The sequence below is a fragment of the Solea senegalensis genome, linkage group LG13 (assembly GCF_019176455.1).
Source record: "Solea senegalensis isolate Sse05_10M linkage group LG13, IFAPA_SoseM_1, whole genome shotgun sequence".
In the NCBI taxonomy this organism is placed as follows: Eukaryota; Metazoa; Chordata; class Actinopteri; order Pleuronectiformes; family Soleidae; genus Solea; species Solea senegalensis.
Genome location: NC_058033.1, coordinates 11,183,380 through 11,199,969, shown reverse-complemented (window position 1 = coordinate 11,199,969; position 16,590 = coordinate 11,183,380). Strand labels below are relative to the sequence as shown.

The 16,590-nt window shown below is 39.1% G+C and overlaps 2 protein-coding genes across 2 annotated transcripts; both read left to right on the top strand.

The window, feature by feature from the left end:
• The first annotated feature begins 3,753 nt into the window (after positions 1 to 3,753).
• dhx33 (DEAH (Asp-Glu-Ala-His) box polypeptide 33) lies at positions 3,754 to 11,393 on the top strand. Its single transcript, XM_044043006.1, has 12 exons — positions 3,754 to 4,101; positions 4,827 to 4,987; positions 5,099 to 5,326; positions 5,488 to 5,658; positions 6,249 to 6,434; positions 6,916 to 7,027; positions 7,142 to 7,301; positions 7,421 to 7,509; positions 7,728 to 7,855; positions 8,027 to 8,230; positions 8,707 to 8,793; positions 8,928 to 11,393. The coding sequence occupies exons 1-12, from the start codon at positions 3,891 to 3,893 to the stop codon at positions 9,234 to 9,236; spliced, it is 2,046 nt and encodes a 681-aa protein (XP_043898941.1). The 5' UTR covers positions 3,754 to 3,890; the 3' UTR covers positions 9,237 to 11,393.
• A 691-nt stretch (positions 11,394 to 12,084) lies between these two features.
• Positions 12,085 to 16,099, top strand: LOC122779144 (complement component 1, q subcomponent binding protein). Its single transcript, XM_044041247.1, has 6 exons — positions 12,085 to 12,479; positions 13,720 to 13,870; positions 13,957 to 14,047; positions 14,179 to 14,274; positions 14,397 to 14,522; positions 15,331 to 16,099. The coding sequence occupies exons 1-6, from the start codon at positions 12,224 to 12,226 to the stop codon at positions 15,478 to 15,480; spliced, it is 870 nt and encodes a 289-aa protein (XP_043897182.1). The 5' UTR covers positions 12,085 to 12,223; the 3' UTR covers positions 15,481 to 16,099.
• Positions 16,100 to 16,590: the final 491 nt, after the last annotated feature.

The following is a 16,590-nucleotide window of genomic DNA, read 5'->3' as shown; positions in this document are numbered from 1 at the left end:
TTTTGTCTTTGGTGGGGAGGTGTTATGACCCTGGATCATTATGTTTGGGATAATTTAGGAAAATAGTTTCCAACACTCCCTCTCTCTCCTCCTCCTTTCAGTGAGTGTGTGTGTGTCTGACTGTAGCTGTGTCAAGGCTACATCCTCCAAGTGTGCAGCCATCTGGGCCACTTGGCCTTGTTGGCTGGTTCTTCCTGCCCCTGGAAGCCTGACCGCTGATTTAACCCCTAATCAACCTAAACATGCTATAAATTAACACACACACACAAATATATATTTAAATATATATTAAATATATAAGATATAAAATTTCAGTCAGTCCTAGTTTTGTGTTGTACCAGTTTTATTTATATATATTTGTTTAATTTTTGATGGATATTATTTGATGTAATACTGGAGTAAATGCATCAAAGCAGATGCCGAGTGTGAGATGTATCTCAGGATGAGAGGCAACTGTGGTCACGCCAAATAATTTCCATTAAATCAAAATAAACCTGGTTCTTCATCTAGCAAATTTTAATCCAGAAATGTAAAGTCATCAGAACTAAACCCTGTGTAGAATGAGTTGATTTTTTTTTATTATTATTATTTTAGAGGCAAATTAGCAGTTCCATTCCGGTCCATCAAATAACTTAAAAGAATAAACTACATCAATGTCATTATTGTTTATTCTTTCATTATTGTATGCTTTACTAAGTAATCTTGAAAGAGCAGGGACCTCACAGTGAGAAGGTTTCCAGGACCTTTCTGTTAGCGGTTTGCATGTTCTCCCTGTGTTTTGTGGGTTTTCTGTGGGTAATCTGGCTTCCTTCCACGGTTCAAAGCCATGCAATTGGGGTGAGGATAATTGGAGATCCTAAATGGCCCATAAATGCAATTTTAGAGTCTCCTTTATCTATATTGCTATCAGCAGAATAGATAATGAATGTATGGATGGAGACCAGATGGAGTTGTCAGACAGGTAGGAAAGCTTAATGACCAGCTCACAATTTACCCAAGATAAGTTTCAACAGTCAAGATGGGGGTGCAATGAGATTGAAAAAGGAGATAAAGTCATTTGAAAACAACATAATGACTCAATGAAGTGGAAACCAGTGCAGAACAAACAATAGTTGATGGATCTGCAGCTCGTGTGCATAATGATTGGTTATAGTGGTTAACATACAATATATGGATGACAGGAAACTAGTTAGACCTCTGCTTTTATATTTTACCCAAGCTTTTCACATCACTGATCACTGAATTCTTATTTTAGAGTTGTTATGGTATTTTATTTTCAATTCTCTGGCACAGTACTTTTTGTTTGTCTTTTATGGCATTCCACAGGGTGGTTGCTTGGATCCACTTTCATTTTTTATATTCATGAATAATTTGCTGTAAAAATCAACTTTATTCTCACCTGAAACTCCACATTAGGTCTGAGATGAGCTCATATATTATCTTGACTTATGGTGGTTTAATTTACTAACCCATTTAACACATTACATGGTATTTTTGTCTTTCACAATGGTCACCACGTGTAAGATTATCCATCACAGTGGCATTCTTATCGTGTCTTGTCGTGTCCTGTTTGGGGGACTGGCAGTTCATAGGTCAATGGGGAGGCAGGGCAAAGAGTTGTCAATCATTACCCTTTGTTGTGGTCCCAGCTCGCCTCAGCACGCTTTAGGTTGGTTTTCCACTACTAAATAGTCCCAGACACCAAATCTCCATTCTTTAATGATGCTACACGTCCATTCATTATTCCTGACAAAAATCAGCCTTATTTCAACTAAGAACTTCTAAGTTCTTCTAATTGTAATGTCACTTAAGTTAGCAGGACTTAACTAAATGAGTTGTTTGATGTACCCACAGTGCATTAAACTTGAAATTATTTTGTCGAAAGAGTAATTCTGAGTATTCTATACTAATTTAAAAGTACAGGTCAAGTAAACTATCTAGTAGTCTTAACCCATTGTTTATCGTGCAAGTAATCTACACTTAATGTTATTCAATATGGTTTGCATGATTTTATGGTGTATTATTAAATGAACAAAACTAAATGTAATAACTTTCATTACAAACAGTGCATACTTATACAGTTGGAAAATATATTGTGTTGGTCTGACCAAACTGTTTGTTGGAAAAGGCTGTTCCCACAGTACCTGCTGTTCAGTCACTTTTTGTCACACATGGAGCACGACCCTATTATGTGGCCAAGAGAGGGGAAGATCTAAAAAATTTAGATGAGCTCCTCATTCTTCTTTCTGAGCTAATGTTTCTGAGTTGCATGATTGATGTGGAGACAAAATTAAAAACTCACCTTCTTTTAGTCCTGTAAAAGTCACTTGAAATATGAGATAGACTTTTTTTATTAAAACTATTATGTACAGGTTCTTATCATGGATGTGTGGAATATGCTCAATCATTGTCACACCTTACAGCCTATAGCTGTGATATAATTTATAAAGAAAATGTCAGAAAAAAATTAGTTTAGCTTTGTCATTATGACCATTTTAATATAGATTGATGAGGGGATACTAATTGCATTTTTTTTTTACAATATGTAAGGCTTCATTGGAGAAGAGTATAATGTGAATGCACACTTTATAGTGAGCTATTTGAGGACACATTATTCCCCCTGGATACAGAGTTAAATGCTGTTGATAGAAATCAGAGATGTTGACAGACTGGAGGCAAGAGAGAGGGATAATAATATGTATTAATTAAAGAGGGAACATGATAACATCTTTCACTGTCAGAGCACTTTGGGGTTTTATTCTGTAGAGCCCAAATCCTTAACATATAAAATCCTAAAATAAATAGCTTGTTGTTATCATCCTTTTTTTTCTTCTTTTTTTACCATTACAGTATTTATGAATAATTTAAACATGCGGTGTATGATGGAAAATCATAAAGTTTGTAATTCCAATTCCAGATATTGTGGTTGTTAATGTTCCTGCTCCATAATTCAAAATAATATTTTATTGGCTTTTGAAGCTAATACAGAACAGATTGTAGTGTATTACTGTAGTAAGTAGGTTATATCTAGAATTGTCTAGATTAGTCAAACATTTGTCTTATACACTCTTTGATTTTTAACCAGGCTGGGCTAAATTAACATTTTGTTATTGACATACAGAACCTACACCTTTAAAATATGTGTATTGACTCCCTCAGAGTTTATGCAATTTACTCTCTCAAGCTTTTTCTTTTCTTTAGAAAGTGTAGATGCTCAAACAACAATGAGTCAGTGGCCACACAAGCAAACTTGTTACCAGTTGTCTTAAACTTACATGTTATTACTTGACTAATGTCACTACTATTTCTCCACTGTCTGACATTGGAATGCACCTGAGATTAAACCTGAGATTGTGTAACAACTTGCAGTAGTTACAAGAGCACTTAATTTTCTTGTTGTGGCCATGATGACCATGATGACCCATTGTTGGGTCAGATGATGAATTCTATATTATTTTGTATTATTACTATGTTGTTTTATTTTGTGTGACCTATAAAATGAAAGGGTTGCATTGGGCACTTGCATATAGTAGTATTTACATTTGAATGATCTTTCAATAAACATTTAATATACAACCTTTTCTTTTCTCTTACGTGCATAAGTATTGCGGGTTTGTTTGGTGATGACGTGATTTGAAAATACAGCGGTGGGTTTAATAACACGTTACCTGACAGTCACTACACGGGTACAATTTACACCCGAAGTTCTGACGTCAAACGCGTGCGCCGACTTCGACCGCACGTGGTGACGTTTTTTGCAGAGGCAGCAAAACATCCGCAGTGAGGCTTGTCTGTCTGTCAGCCAACACCAAGAAAACTTTTTTTGCTTTTGAATTAACCTGAAGAAAACACGGTGCGGCTTTTACCAACAGGGTCACCTTTTCTAGACCATGCCCCACGACCCCGACCCTCCTCCGGCTAAAAAATTCAAGCCGGGGTCAGTTTTTTTCCGTATCGATAAGAATAAACCTGGAATGCTGCTTCCTAGAAAGGCAAATGTAACAACTCCGATAGAAGTCCAGAGGAAACAACTTCCAATCTACCAGGCGAAACCTCAGCTGCTGAACCAGTTGAGGCAGCTGCACAATGCTGTTCTCATAGGTAAAGTGCTCTCAGCTACTGTTAGCTAGCAATGCTAATGCGTTAGCCAAGTTAAAGGGTAATTCCACTCTAAACAAAACTACTCCCCACATGCCTGGAATATCTTTTATTGCTTTCCATTTAAGACCATATTAGCAATACTTTCTAAAACCAGTGCACTATACATATAGTATATAAGAGGTAGGCCGATTATAAAGTCGAATTTTGACATTTTATATAATCATTATTCTTTGAATATTATTTAAATGCGCACATTGGTTTTATTTATATAGGTTTACACCTTTTTCCCACTGGACTTAAACAACTGCTGCTATGAGCACTGAAGCGTTTATGACTTCAAAAAATTGTTTTGATAACCTATTTTCATGTATGTAATATTTAGTATATTCATTATTTAAATTTAAAATACATGAGTGTTCTACACAAATCCATTTCTGCCACTTACAATGTAGAGAATAAAGGAAATATATTTGCTGAGAGAATAAAATAATAAAAAAGAGTAGTCATTTATTTGCTGATAATTACAACGTGTACAGGTGGTGTTGTGTTAGTTTATATAAAGCCAATATCTGATAACATATACTGTATCTGTGACTGTGATAGATCAATACTACATCTGAGAACCTAAATCATTTATTAGTTGGATTTAAAGTGAACTATTGCATGTAACTGCATGTATTTGAAAAGTACATAATCATACCGATTTTCTCTCATACATACACCAGGTGAGACTGGCTCTGGGAAAACCACACAGATCCCACAGTACCTGTATGAGGCCGGCATCGGACGACAGGGCATCATTGCCATCACACAACCTCGTCGTGTTGCTGCCATCTCACTGGCAGGAAGGGTGGCGGAGGAGAAAAGGACTCAGCTTGGCAAGCTAGTACGTACTGGAGTCAGGCTTCTCACACATGCCTCATCAGTGTTTAATTAAAAAAAACTGGACATTCATCACGATAGGCATACATGTTTTTGCTTGAATCGAATTTTTCAGGTTGGTTACACGGTGCGCTTTGAGGACGTCACCTCCTCTGAGACAAAGCTGAAGTTCATGACCGATGGCATGCTCCTGCGTGAGGCCATCGGAGACCCCTTACTGCTGCGCTACACTGTGGTGGTCTTGGATGAAGCTCATGAGCGCACAGTGCACACTGATGTGCTGTTTGGCGTGGTTAAGACTGCCCAACGCAGACGCAAAGAACTGAACAAGATACCCCTGAAGGTAAGAGAGATGTTCCTGCTGCCGAAGTTAGTTTCATAGCAAATTCTAGAACTAATTCCTATAACACTTGTCAAATAAAACATCTTGCTGTATATTTACACATCTGCATAATTGTTGGCTTACTCTTCTCCTTTTCATTAATTTCTCTTTAACTTGCACAGGTCATAGTGATGTCGGCCACGATGGATGTAGATTTGTTCTCTGAGTACTTCAACAAGTCGCCTGTACTTTACCTGGAAGGGAGGCAGCATCCCATTCAGATCTACTACACCAAGCAGTCACAGTCAGACTACCTGCAGGCTGCACTTGTCTCAATTTTCCAGATACATCAGGTACTCTTCAATCATAGACTATAGAAGAAGTGGACATAGTCTTTTTGTTTGGAAAGTGAATCCTAGGGCGTAACATAGAAGTGGCAGTTATCCAGCAGGGGGTGACAAGTGGTTACAAAAAGAACCCCATTTGAATGGAAGTCCATGGGAAAATTAGCCCACATTTTTTTTTCTTGGGATGTTAATGGTGTCAGTCTCTTGTTTCAGGTCCTCCTCGATAGAACATAATGTCAATTTTGAAAATGAACTTGTCATTAAAATTGATGATAAAGCACAACACACGATAGGTTCCTGGTTCGCGGTGACCTCTGTGAAATTCTAGTATGTCCATTTCTCAGATACATTCAGACAGAAGCATGTTTTCTACAGTTAGTGGTTTTCAAGTTATTCTAAATTATAAAGTATCCAAATAATTTCTCTAAATCAGTTATAATAAAAGCATTTATATTGTAAGCCAAGAACCATGATAAGTATGTCCTTTTGGTTTATGAAAGCAAACAGAAGTGAGAATTTCTCTGTCTCCATGTTCATGTACTGTGACAATTCTTTGTGAAACCTGAACAGAATGTGTTCTCCTTGTGTGCATCCAGGAGGCGCCTCCGTCCCATGATATCTTAGTTTTCATGACTGGTCAGGAGGAAATTGAGGCTTTGGCAAGGACGTGCCGGGACATTGCGAAGCACCTGCCTGACAGCTGTGGTCCAATGGTAGTTGTCCCCTTGTACGCCGCACTGCCGCCAGCACTGCAGCTCAGGGTTTTTCTGTCGGCTCCCAAGGTAACGATAAACATGTAGGATAAACAAGACTTCTGCAGATTATTGTAGACAAAAGTAAATATTTGAGGGAAAAATGTTTTGTGATATTCTGTGTTTAGGTAAATTGGACAAAAATTAAACTGTAAATTGACCGTAGGTGTGAGAGTGGATGGTTGTTTGTCTCTATATGTGGCCATATGATGGACTGGCAAACTGATAAACAAGGCATAGGCCCTTAAATCTGTAGCGCATGGTCCAAGATGTATGGCACAAGTATATAAGTGCTGTATGTGCAGACCTGAATTGAAGACCAACCCACCCACAGGTGCACTGATGAGGGCATTTGCTATACTTGCTACCTGCACAACATGGGTGCTGGGCATGAAAATGATAACTGTGTTCGATAGAAACTGACACAGCTGTATTATTTGTATTGTCTCATTATGTGATTAATGTTATTATATAGTCATGCCAAATGTTTGCTGTCTTTACCTTTGTCCAGGGTTGTAGGAAAGTCATCCTCTCAACCAACATTGCTGAGACGTCTGTTACAATCTCGGGGATCAAATATGTCATAGACACAGGGATGGTGAAGGCAAAACGTTTCAATCCTGGTAAGATAATTCAGTCTAAACACATTCAATGCTGAATAACACAGTAACTTGTCCCTGTGCTCGGTTCTTTTGTTTTCATCTTGTTTATACTGTGTCTGTTATGTAACTCTGAAGACAGTGGTCTGGAGGTTCTGGCGGTGCAGCGCATTTCTAAGGCTCAGGCGTGGCAGCGAGCGGGCCGGGCAGGCAGGGAGGACTCGGGCTTCTGCTATCGTCTCTACACCGAGCAGGAGTTTGACAACCTCATCCCCATGACTGTGCCTGAAATCCAGAGGTTGGAATCTATAAACCACTGTACAGTTTGTGCTGGGCCGCAGGAGACTCTCTTATTTGTTGACACATTTAGGTCAGTGCGATTTAATGGCCTGTTGCGTGTGCGTGTGTGCGCTGCAGGTGTAACTTGGCTGGTGTGATGCTGCAGTTAATGGCTCTGGGGATTCCAGATGTGATGAATTTTGACTTCATGTCCAAGCCCTCTCCAGGTAAGATGCTACAGTCATAGGAGAGCAGTACTATAAGTCACTGATGCATTGTCAGCACTGACTGTACTCACTGTACATGCCCTGTCACATGAACCAGCCTGAGACACTCGTCACTGAAAATACTTACCAAAGTCTATACAGAATATCAGTCAATTTTCAGGATAGATGTTAACACCAGAACTGAATGTGGTCATACTAACAGTTCTGTTAAACCCCAGAGGCTGTTCGCTCTGCTGTGGAGCATTTAGAGCTGCTTGGAGCCGTAGAGAGGAAGGAGGGGCAAGTTGTCCTCACTGCTCTGGGAAAGAAGATGGCCAGCTTCCCTCTGGAGCCAAGATATGCCAAGGTAAAAAAAACCTCTAACACAAACGGATGCTGTCTTCACAGCTTCTGCTTGGATCGTTTTTTCTTTTTAATAAAAGACGACATGAAGTGGCAGACCGTTGACTCTGGAGCCACGTTATTCAGATGCACATTTTGGTCTAAGACCTCCTGCCTTGTTCGTTCTGTCTCACAGACCATCCTGCTGTCCCCGGATTACTCCTGTTCTGAGGAGGTGTTGAGTATCGTGTCTCTGCTGTCAGTGGACACGGTGCTGTTCAACCCTCCAGCCCGGCGGGAAGAGGTGCTCGCTGCACGCAAGAAGTTCTGTACCAGCGAAGGAGACCACATCACCCTCCTCAACATCTACAGAGCGTTTAAGAAAGTCAGTGGTAATAAGGTGGGGACATCTATTTTAATATTTACGTATATCCCTTTCACGTGACATATTCCAACACAATCACTATACAAACAAACGATAGCCTAAAGCTCTAGGCTGGATTTTCCCTCCCCTATATAATCCATATGATCAGCATTGTCAAAGAAAGAAGTAAATTGTATCCTAAGTTGTTGTCCTTAAGACGAATCTTACACTGAGTTATAGTTGATTATTTTAAATGTTCAAATCTTTTGAGGCAAAGTTTGCCAAAATGTTATTTCTGAATCCCTTCACTTTACATGTTTTACAGCTACACAATACTCTTAAATAATAGTTTAATTTCTTTTAAAACAGGAGACAGACATACACTCTTCTGTCGCAGCAAAATCAGCTCCCTGTGTTTTATTTGTTATACCTCCTCAGTGTGTGTGTGTGACCTAATAAAATCCAGAGGTGAGATGTTGATGAGCTAATCCGGTGTGTGTCGGCTGTTACAGGAGTGGTGTCGAGAGAACTTTGTCAACAGCAGGAACATGGGTCTGGTGAAAGACGTCCAGGCTCAGCTCAGAGAAATCTGCCTAAAGGTACATACTCATAACCTTTACTCACACAGGTCATGTAGAGCTCATTTGGCTTGAATGAATGTGAAAGATATTTCTTTATATTTACAAAATTACAACTTAAACCTTGTGGTTACAAATCTTTTTGTTTTTACCAGCTGAATTTGAAGCTGGTGTCTTGTGGGGCAGAGACGGGGAACGTTCGCCGCTGCCTTGCCCACGGGATGTTCGTCAATGCTGCAGAGCTACAACCCGACGGCAGCTACTTGGCTCTGGACACCCACCAGCCTGTGGCCATCCATCCGTCCTCTGTCCTTTTCCATGGCAAGCCAGCATACGTGGTGTTTAATGAGCTGCTGCACACGTCCCGCTGCTACATGAGAGACCTGTGCCTAGTGGACGCTGACTGGCTGCTGGACGCAGCACCAGATTACTTTGGTCGCAAGCTTCACCTCACTAAGAGCTAACCAACAGAGAACCAGGATCAAGCGACTGTAACACTTGATTCTCTTTTTACAAAGTCGAATTTGGATAAAGACACTTATTGCAAATCAGCAGACAGCATTTCCTATTCTCTGGATTTCACTACCTCCCAGTTGACAAGCATCTGGCTCGTGTCACTGCAGCAGAAACCTGAAAACTGAGGCCTCACAACTACTTTGACCTCCTCCAGACTGTAATTCAGATTTTATAAACAGTTTCCTTGCTGTTGTTCAATGTTCAACATTTAAAAGAAGATTTTTTTTTTTATGTTTCATGCTTTAGTTATTATGTTTGCATGCATTTTAACAGCATGGATAACCTCAACCTGATATATCGGTTAATTTTGTCCTCCAGATCAAATTAAGTTGACCAAATCTTAAAGCTTTATTGTGTAACTTTTGGATGTAAACAGAATGGCCGTTACATTCCAACCATTGTCAATTGAGTTCAGTACCTTTTTTAATTAAGCCTTCCAGTCCCAAATGACTCTCTCTGTCTACTGGAAGCAACAGCAATACTGCGCTAGTAAAGCAAGACCCACATTGAGTTTCAGAAGTGAGTTCAACTGCTCAACTGCTCTTGTTTTCACACTTCACAGTCCCATATCCTTTCAGACATTTGACTTCCAGCCATGTACCCCCTATGGACTTGAACAAAAATTGTCTTCAACTCTCTCAAAGTTATTTCTCACCAAATAGATCTATTTAAAAATACCAGCATGTTCTATGAGCAACACCAGTTCACTTTGTGTACCCAGGGGGTACAAGTACCCCAGTTTGGGAATCACTGCTTGACAGAGCCTGTTTTCAGATGAAGGATACAGCATACAAATAATGTTATATCCTTTGTGTTCACAAAGACCAGACAAACGCAGAATAATAGAATACCATCAACAACAACAAAATCAACAAATGTTACGCACTGCAGCTTTAAGTGTCATCAATAAGCTACCTTCCCATCAAGGTAGTTGTTTGAACAGCTGTCTAATTTCTGCCTGCGAGATATTCGCCTGATTGATGTTAGGAAAAGAACTGGGTTTATACAAAGAGGTCTGATGTTTTTTTTTGTTTTTTTTTAAATAAATGAGTACAGTAGTTTTGTCTAAACACCAAAGTTAGAATTCACACAAGGTGCTTGTGCATGCCAGTTTTTCCACATCTACAACTATATCACCACAAATACATGCACGTCAGGAGAACCAGCATGTTTTATTCTCCAGGTTCTATTCTATGTCTATATCCAGGTTCTATGTTGCACAGATCCATTACTAACTCCCTGCACAGACAGACAGACTAAACATAGAGGTATGTTGACAACGATGCAACGCATGGAGATTGTAGTTGGCGATCTGATCACTCGGGTCTTCTGCACCTTTTGTAGAATATAAATGACACCGTGTTGAAGTTGAAGAATGGGATAGATGCTACTCCTGTCTTTTTTTTGTTTTTGTTTACACTCGACTCAGGATTGTACCTAAATAAAATGACAAACACTTGCTAATTTTACAATCTCCAAATGGACCTAGAATTGTAGTAATTTCATCACCAGCGGGTTGTATACAGGTTGTATGTTCAGTAAGTGAATTTCATACAGACCTTCAAAATGAATAATATTGCATATACTGTTATTTCTTCATCAGCATTGACAAATCTTTTTGTTTTCAAAGGTTTAGCCACTAAACACAAGAGTCCTAGTACATCCATGTCACACACACAAGTTTCAATCTAGTCAACACACTGCTTGTACATTCATGTTGGAGTGATGATGTTGAGCCAGGAGAGTAGGGGTAAAAACCAACACCTTAAACATATCCTGTAATATGCACAGTTTATAAACTAAAGGTAGATAGTGGCCAACCATCCAGTGGTTGCAGTGAAATGTGGAGCCCTGACTTAATATAAAACAGCTCCATCTTCTGGCAGCAGGGCGATTAAGTCTAAATGATGCAACTGCTTTGAAACACACTTGAATGATGTAACAGTACTCCGCTCAGGTCCTCTGCAGAAACAGATTAATGTCCTAGATTTGTCAGTAAAGACCCTGTAAGTTATAGATACCATCAGTATTATGATGAACTTATCTAGACATATTTGTGGGGAGTTTTTTTGTGTTGTTTTTTTAAATTAAATATAGGGATCATAGACCTGTGGTGTCATTACAGATCATACAATATGTGCCCAGATTTGTAAATTGTCAATTTAATTTAAAGGTTCAAGGCCAGCAAACGCCAAGTGAAGAGCCTGCAGTGCACATTCATTCTATACCACAAAAATATTAACATCTGGTGAGTTGATTTGAAACATTGTCCTCAATTAAGTTTTTGTGGCATGGAGTTAAGTTTGTAAACTCTACCTCCTTTAGTAGATTTGTCAGTAAGAAAGAGTGTAGCACAGCATTAATAGATCTAGAGAATTAAAAAGAAATGTGTATCCATATTATAGACTTAAATATGATTAAATCTGAGAAGCCCTATATTGTTTTCAAATAAATATACATTACTTAAAATTTAAATAACAAAACATTGTCCCCACAACAATGAATATACAGTATGTTTGCTGAAATTGTCTGTAACCTTCTAAGTGTAACTGAGGTCAACGCTCCACTCTTCAGTTGAAACGCCTTTATTTGGCCACAGGGGGGCGTTATTATTTAGCTTGTTTGGAATAATCCACGATCCATACCCTTTTAAATATGCATTTTGTTTTACCATATATAATGTATAATTGAAATAGAATACTCTAGAATGAATAAGTATTGTAAAAAGATCCCTACAGCAATTTAAAATTAACTTCACTCTTATTCAAAGTACTACTTCCGGTGCAAAGGTTGTAGTTGCGTAGGTCAATGTGCCCTTCCACACGTGTGTCTCTGTCGTACGTCACACTCACAGGCACTAAGTGCAGTGGTAGTGAAGGAGAGTCAAACTCGTTTTACTCATTCTGCTGTAAGACTATTTAATATTCCCGTTGTCATGCTGAAGTCGGTTGTCAGAGCGGTTGGAACCGCTGTCCGCATTTCATCAGCCACCGCGTCCACAGCGCGAGCTCTGCCGCTCAGCTGCCCGACTCTGTGCTCTCCGACATCGGCCACATCTCGGCCCTTCACCCGGTCTCTGTGGATGCTTAACAGCAGCAACGGAGCCTCGTCAGGATACAGGTCGAAACTGTTCAGCTCCAGAGTGCTTCAGCCCTCGGTGTCGTGTGGATGTGGAGGACTACACACAGAAGGTACGAAAGAATAGTCTGGAAGACTTGGTATGCTAATTTAAGCTAACCTAGCTCGTATGAGGCAGTTGTACAAGACGAGAGAGACTAATACATATTTTAAAGTTGTACAGAAAAGAGATACGCAAACAGTGTTTGTGCTATTAAGAAATAAGGCTTTCATGTATCCTATCTGTTATTGACCGAGTTACTAGTTCGTTGTCTGTCACACGTTAGTAAGTGTGGCATCCTGTTAACATTTATCTTGCAAAAGTAGTAAATGTGAGCTACATACTGGGAATTATTATATGTGGGTGCACTGTAGTTTCAGCGTTGGCACTGTTGTGTGTGATGCTGCAAATAAGCGCCATTAAATAAAAATTAAACTAAGATTTACATGTCCCTTTCAATCCTTTCATTCATCCACTAGCAGCTCTGCATCTGTCATTATGATTAGTGAGTGCGTTTGAAAAATAGGACTGCAACAATCCTTCATTATTTTTATAACGATTTATCTGTCGATTATTCCTTGATTAATAGAGTAATCAATGTTAAAAAATGGCCATCACTGTCTTTCATACCTGAAAATGATGATGTTTCAATGCCTTTTTTAAATTCAAGTTTTAGATTCAGTTTGAATGATTTTTGTTATATGGAGCAAATAAACTAGTGCATGATTAATGTAGTAATTGATGATCGTCTAATGGTTTCAGCCCTTTTGAAAAAAATGGAAACATTATGAATGTTCTAATCATGAGATAAGGATATGGAGTAGCAAGGAAGTGGGGAAAATGTAGCCAGCCAGAGACAGACATCAGTATGACTCTGTATCAGTTCCTCCTCACTGTCTGCAGGTGTCACTGGCAGAGAGTGGAGGAGGCTAAGCCAGTTTGGCTTAAATAGCATTACTGTGTCCTGAACTCTCATACCTCCTGCAATTTTCTTTTGTGACATTTTGTGTTTTTTCATTTTGACGGATATTGGCTTTGAGTCCTAAGTTACCCCGCGATTCCACCTCTAGTAGCCAGGGTGTTTAATTCACACACACAGCTGATGTCACTCACATGTTGGTGTATTCTGATTTGCAAATGTAAAATTAACATCCTCTTATAGTCGAAGTTATGCAAGGTTCAGCAGCCTGTCCTTTTTCAATCTGGGCTGGGACTTAAGTGAAAAACATAACCTCTTTACAGACTCCCATCATGGGAGATTAACAGCGACGAGTTGCGACGGTGGAGTTAAACTCGTGTTAAACTTTGAACAGGTGACAAGGCATTTGGTGATTTCCTCACTGATGAAATCAAAGAAGAGGTGAAGATCCAGAAAAACAAAAGTCTTCCTAAGATGTCTGGAGGATGGGAGCTGGAGATGAATGGCACAGAGGCAAAGCTCAAAAAAAGTGTCTCTGGAGAAAAGTAAGCAGCAGCCACCATTGTCCAAAAATTGCAGATAAAAAGGTGCTCCCTGTACGTGACTTAATGGTGCATCTGCTTTCACACAGAATCTCTGTTACATTTAACATCAACAACAGCATTCCTCCTAACTTTGAGGAGGAGGCAGAACAAGGACAGCAGAAGTCAGGAGAAGAAGAAGTGAGTTACATTACAACAGGCTATTGAACGTTGTTGATGTATAACCGCCATAATTGTGAAGAGCCTTAAATGATTGTTTTATTGAAACTGTTGACTTTCAAATCTAAATATTTATGTCTTTCTCTTTTTAGCCGGAAATTGTATCAACACCTAATTTTGTCATTGAAGTAACAAAACAGGCTGCAAAACATTCCCTGGTGTTTGACTGCCATTTTCCTGAAGACGAGGTAAGCACAGGTGGACATGTGAGATGTATAATGTCAACAGCATGTCTGATGTCTGATCATTTTCTTGCGATAGCAAAGTTGTGGAGTTAAATAAACAAAACAAACTTGACTTGTATTTGTAGATGAGTCATGGTGAAGGAGAGGATGAGAGTGACATCTTTGCCATTCGTGAGGTCAGTTTCCAGCCCGAAGGAGATACAGAGTGGAAGGAGACCAGCTATACTCTCAACACCGACTCCCTGGACTGGGTAAGCCAGTAAACAAATACAGTTACACTAATATATTTACTATATAATATGATAATAAGGCCCAGTGTGTAATAATTTGTGATATCTAATAGGGCTGCAACGATGAATCAATTATTTATTGATTTCTTAAATGAATCGGCAACTATTTTGATAATCAGAGTGTTTTTGTTTTTTTTTCAATAATTAAACAAGCATTGGAGAACAACAGCACACTTCACTTGAAAGGCTGTCATTGTCAACAACTGAGTCAAGTTGTCCATCAGCTGATGAGGTTCTCATAAGGCACATTATACACTGTCTGGCCAAAAAAAAAATCTCCACCTTTTTACAGTAGCCGTCTATTGTTGGTAGTCTTGGCAGTTGGTTAGGTTGAGGTCAGCTGACTACCTGAATATACTGAATGACCAGATTATTCGGTCGATGGTGATTTCCCTGATGGCACTGGCATATTCCAAGACGACAATGCCAGGCTGAAATTGTGAAAGAGTGGTTCAGGGAGCTACAACCATTTCCTGTATAAACCTTTTGCACTTGGCAATAATTATAGCTTTCTGTTAAATTTTGAAAAATGTCTTTTTCTTTTTTGTGATGTTTATAATCTTCATCTTCGTTTACTGTATATCAAAACATAACCAAACAAACAAGGTTTATTATACACTGTACAGGAATCGTGCAGATGTACTTCTATATTCAATTTCTGCAAAAAGAAACCTTAATAAATGCACACTGGACCCTGAGGTTGACGATCCTCATGATTAAGAAGAAACATTTAGATGGCGACTGATTTCCTGGCTTTGTTGATCTTTAGGCCCTTTATGACCATTTGATGGACTTCCTGGCTGACCGCGGGATTGACAACACCTTCGCCGACGAACTGATGGAGCTGAGCACGTCCATCGAGCATCAAGAGTACATCAAATTTCTGGAAGAGCTCCAAGGCTTTGTCAAATGTAAATAAAGTTAGATATTGACTAAATGTCACTCGTATTTAATACACATCCTGGCAAAGTTGGACTTCAGCTGATCCATTGAGACTCGAGCAAATGTTGCAGCACTGAATGATTGAATTGCTCGCCACTAAAGAGACTGACGATAGTTTGTGACAGTAAGTCTTGTCACACAGACCACGCTGCAAACGTGTTTCCTTCATGAAAATGTGACTCTATTTTTCTGTAAGTTAAACAGGTTAGTATGTTAATTAATAAATAAATATATGAAGGCCATCAACATGTAGAGACCCTCATTAAGAAATAGCTTAATTCCTGTCTTAATTGCAGTGGTTCAATATGGTCCACTTATTTTTGAAAGTCTAATTTCCGTAAAACCAGTCATTGGGAAGATTACGATCAAAAACACAAAAAATTCAACAGTTTTCAAAAAGTAACTCCTTGTCTAAATGTGTGTCCCGGCTTCTGTTAATCCTGCTGAGCTTGACTTCTCGCCAGCTTTGTACAGGAGTTCATGTGATCATTCATAGTAATACAACTATGTATGACCAGAACAGTCTAAATTTGGTTGGTTTATCTAAGTGTGTAGACGGAAGGGAAAGTTTGTCGATTAAAACAGTTTGATATAAATGGTTGATGTCACAGTGTTTTTCTTTTTTTAAGTGAACATCTGACCATTGGGTGTTCCCGATACTGTTGTAACATGACATGTATTAGAAATGTTGCCCTGCTATAACAGACCTGATTTAGATGAATGGCTCGTTATCAGGCTTCTGCAGAGCTTGATGACGAGCTGACCATTTAAATCAGGTGTGTTGGAGCAGTCTAACATCTAAAACCAGGAACCAGTGTTGGCAAACACTGCATCAGAAACTAGCAAATTACTGATAGAGATTGAGTCACAGTGAGCAAAGTCCTAAAACTTATTAAAATGTATATATTTCCAGGTAAGATGGTAATCTATTCAACATGGCAATAGATCCTTGGGCAAGACATTTAACCCCACGTTGCTAGAAAAATGCTGCACATGGATGGATTCTATTAACGTGTGAGTGAGTGGCAAAACTGCTGTGTAACACAACGTTGAGTGGTAATCAAGACTAGAAAGGTACTAATATAAA

What these genes read in the sequence shown, in the direction of transcription:
- dhx33 (XM_044043006.1), top strand. Translation starts at nt 3,891, where the DNA reads ATGCCCCACGACCCCGACCCTCCTCCGGCTAAAAAATTCAAGCCGGGG. An exon ending in GGACTCAGCTTGGCAAGCTA is followed by an intron (nt 4,988 to 5,098) that starts GTACGTACTGGA and finishes CGAATTTTTCAG; the next exon opens with GTTGGTTACACGGTGCGCTT. An exon ending in CATGTCCAAGCCCTCTCCAG is followed by an intron (nt 7,510 to 7,727) that starts GTAAGATGCTAC and finishes GTTAAACCCCAG; the next exon opens with AGGCTGTTCGCTCTGCTGTG.
- LOC122779144 (XM_044041247.1), top strand. Translation starts at nt 12,224, where the DNA reads ATGCTGAAGTCGGTTGTCAGAGCGGTTGGAACCGCTGTCCGCATTTCA. An exon ending in AGAAGTCAGGAGAAGAAGAA is followed by an intron (nt 14,048 to 14,178) that starts GTGAGTTACATT and finishes TTCTCTTTTTAG; the next exon opens with CCGGAAATTGTATCAACACC. An exon ending in ACACCGACTCCCTGGACTGG is followed by an intron (nt 14,523 to 15,330) that starts GTAAGCCAGTAA and finishes GTTGATCTTTAG; the next exon opens with GCCCTTTATGACCATTTGAT.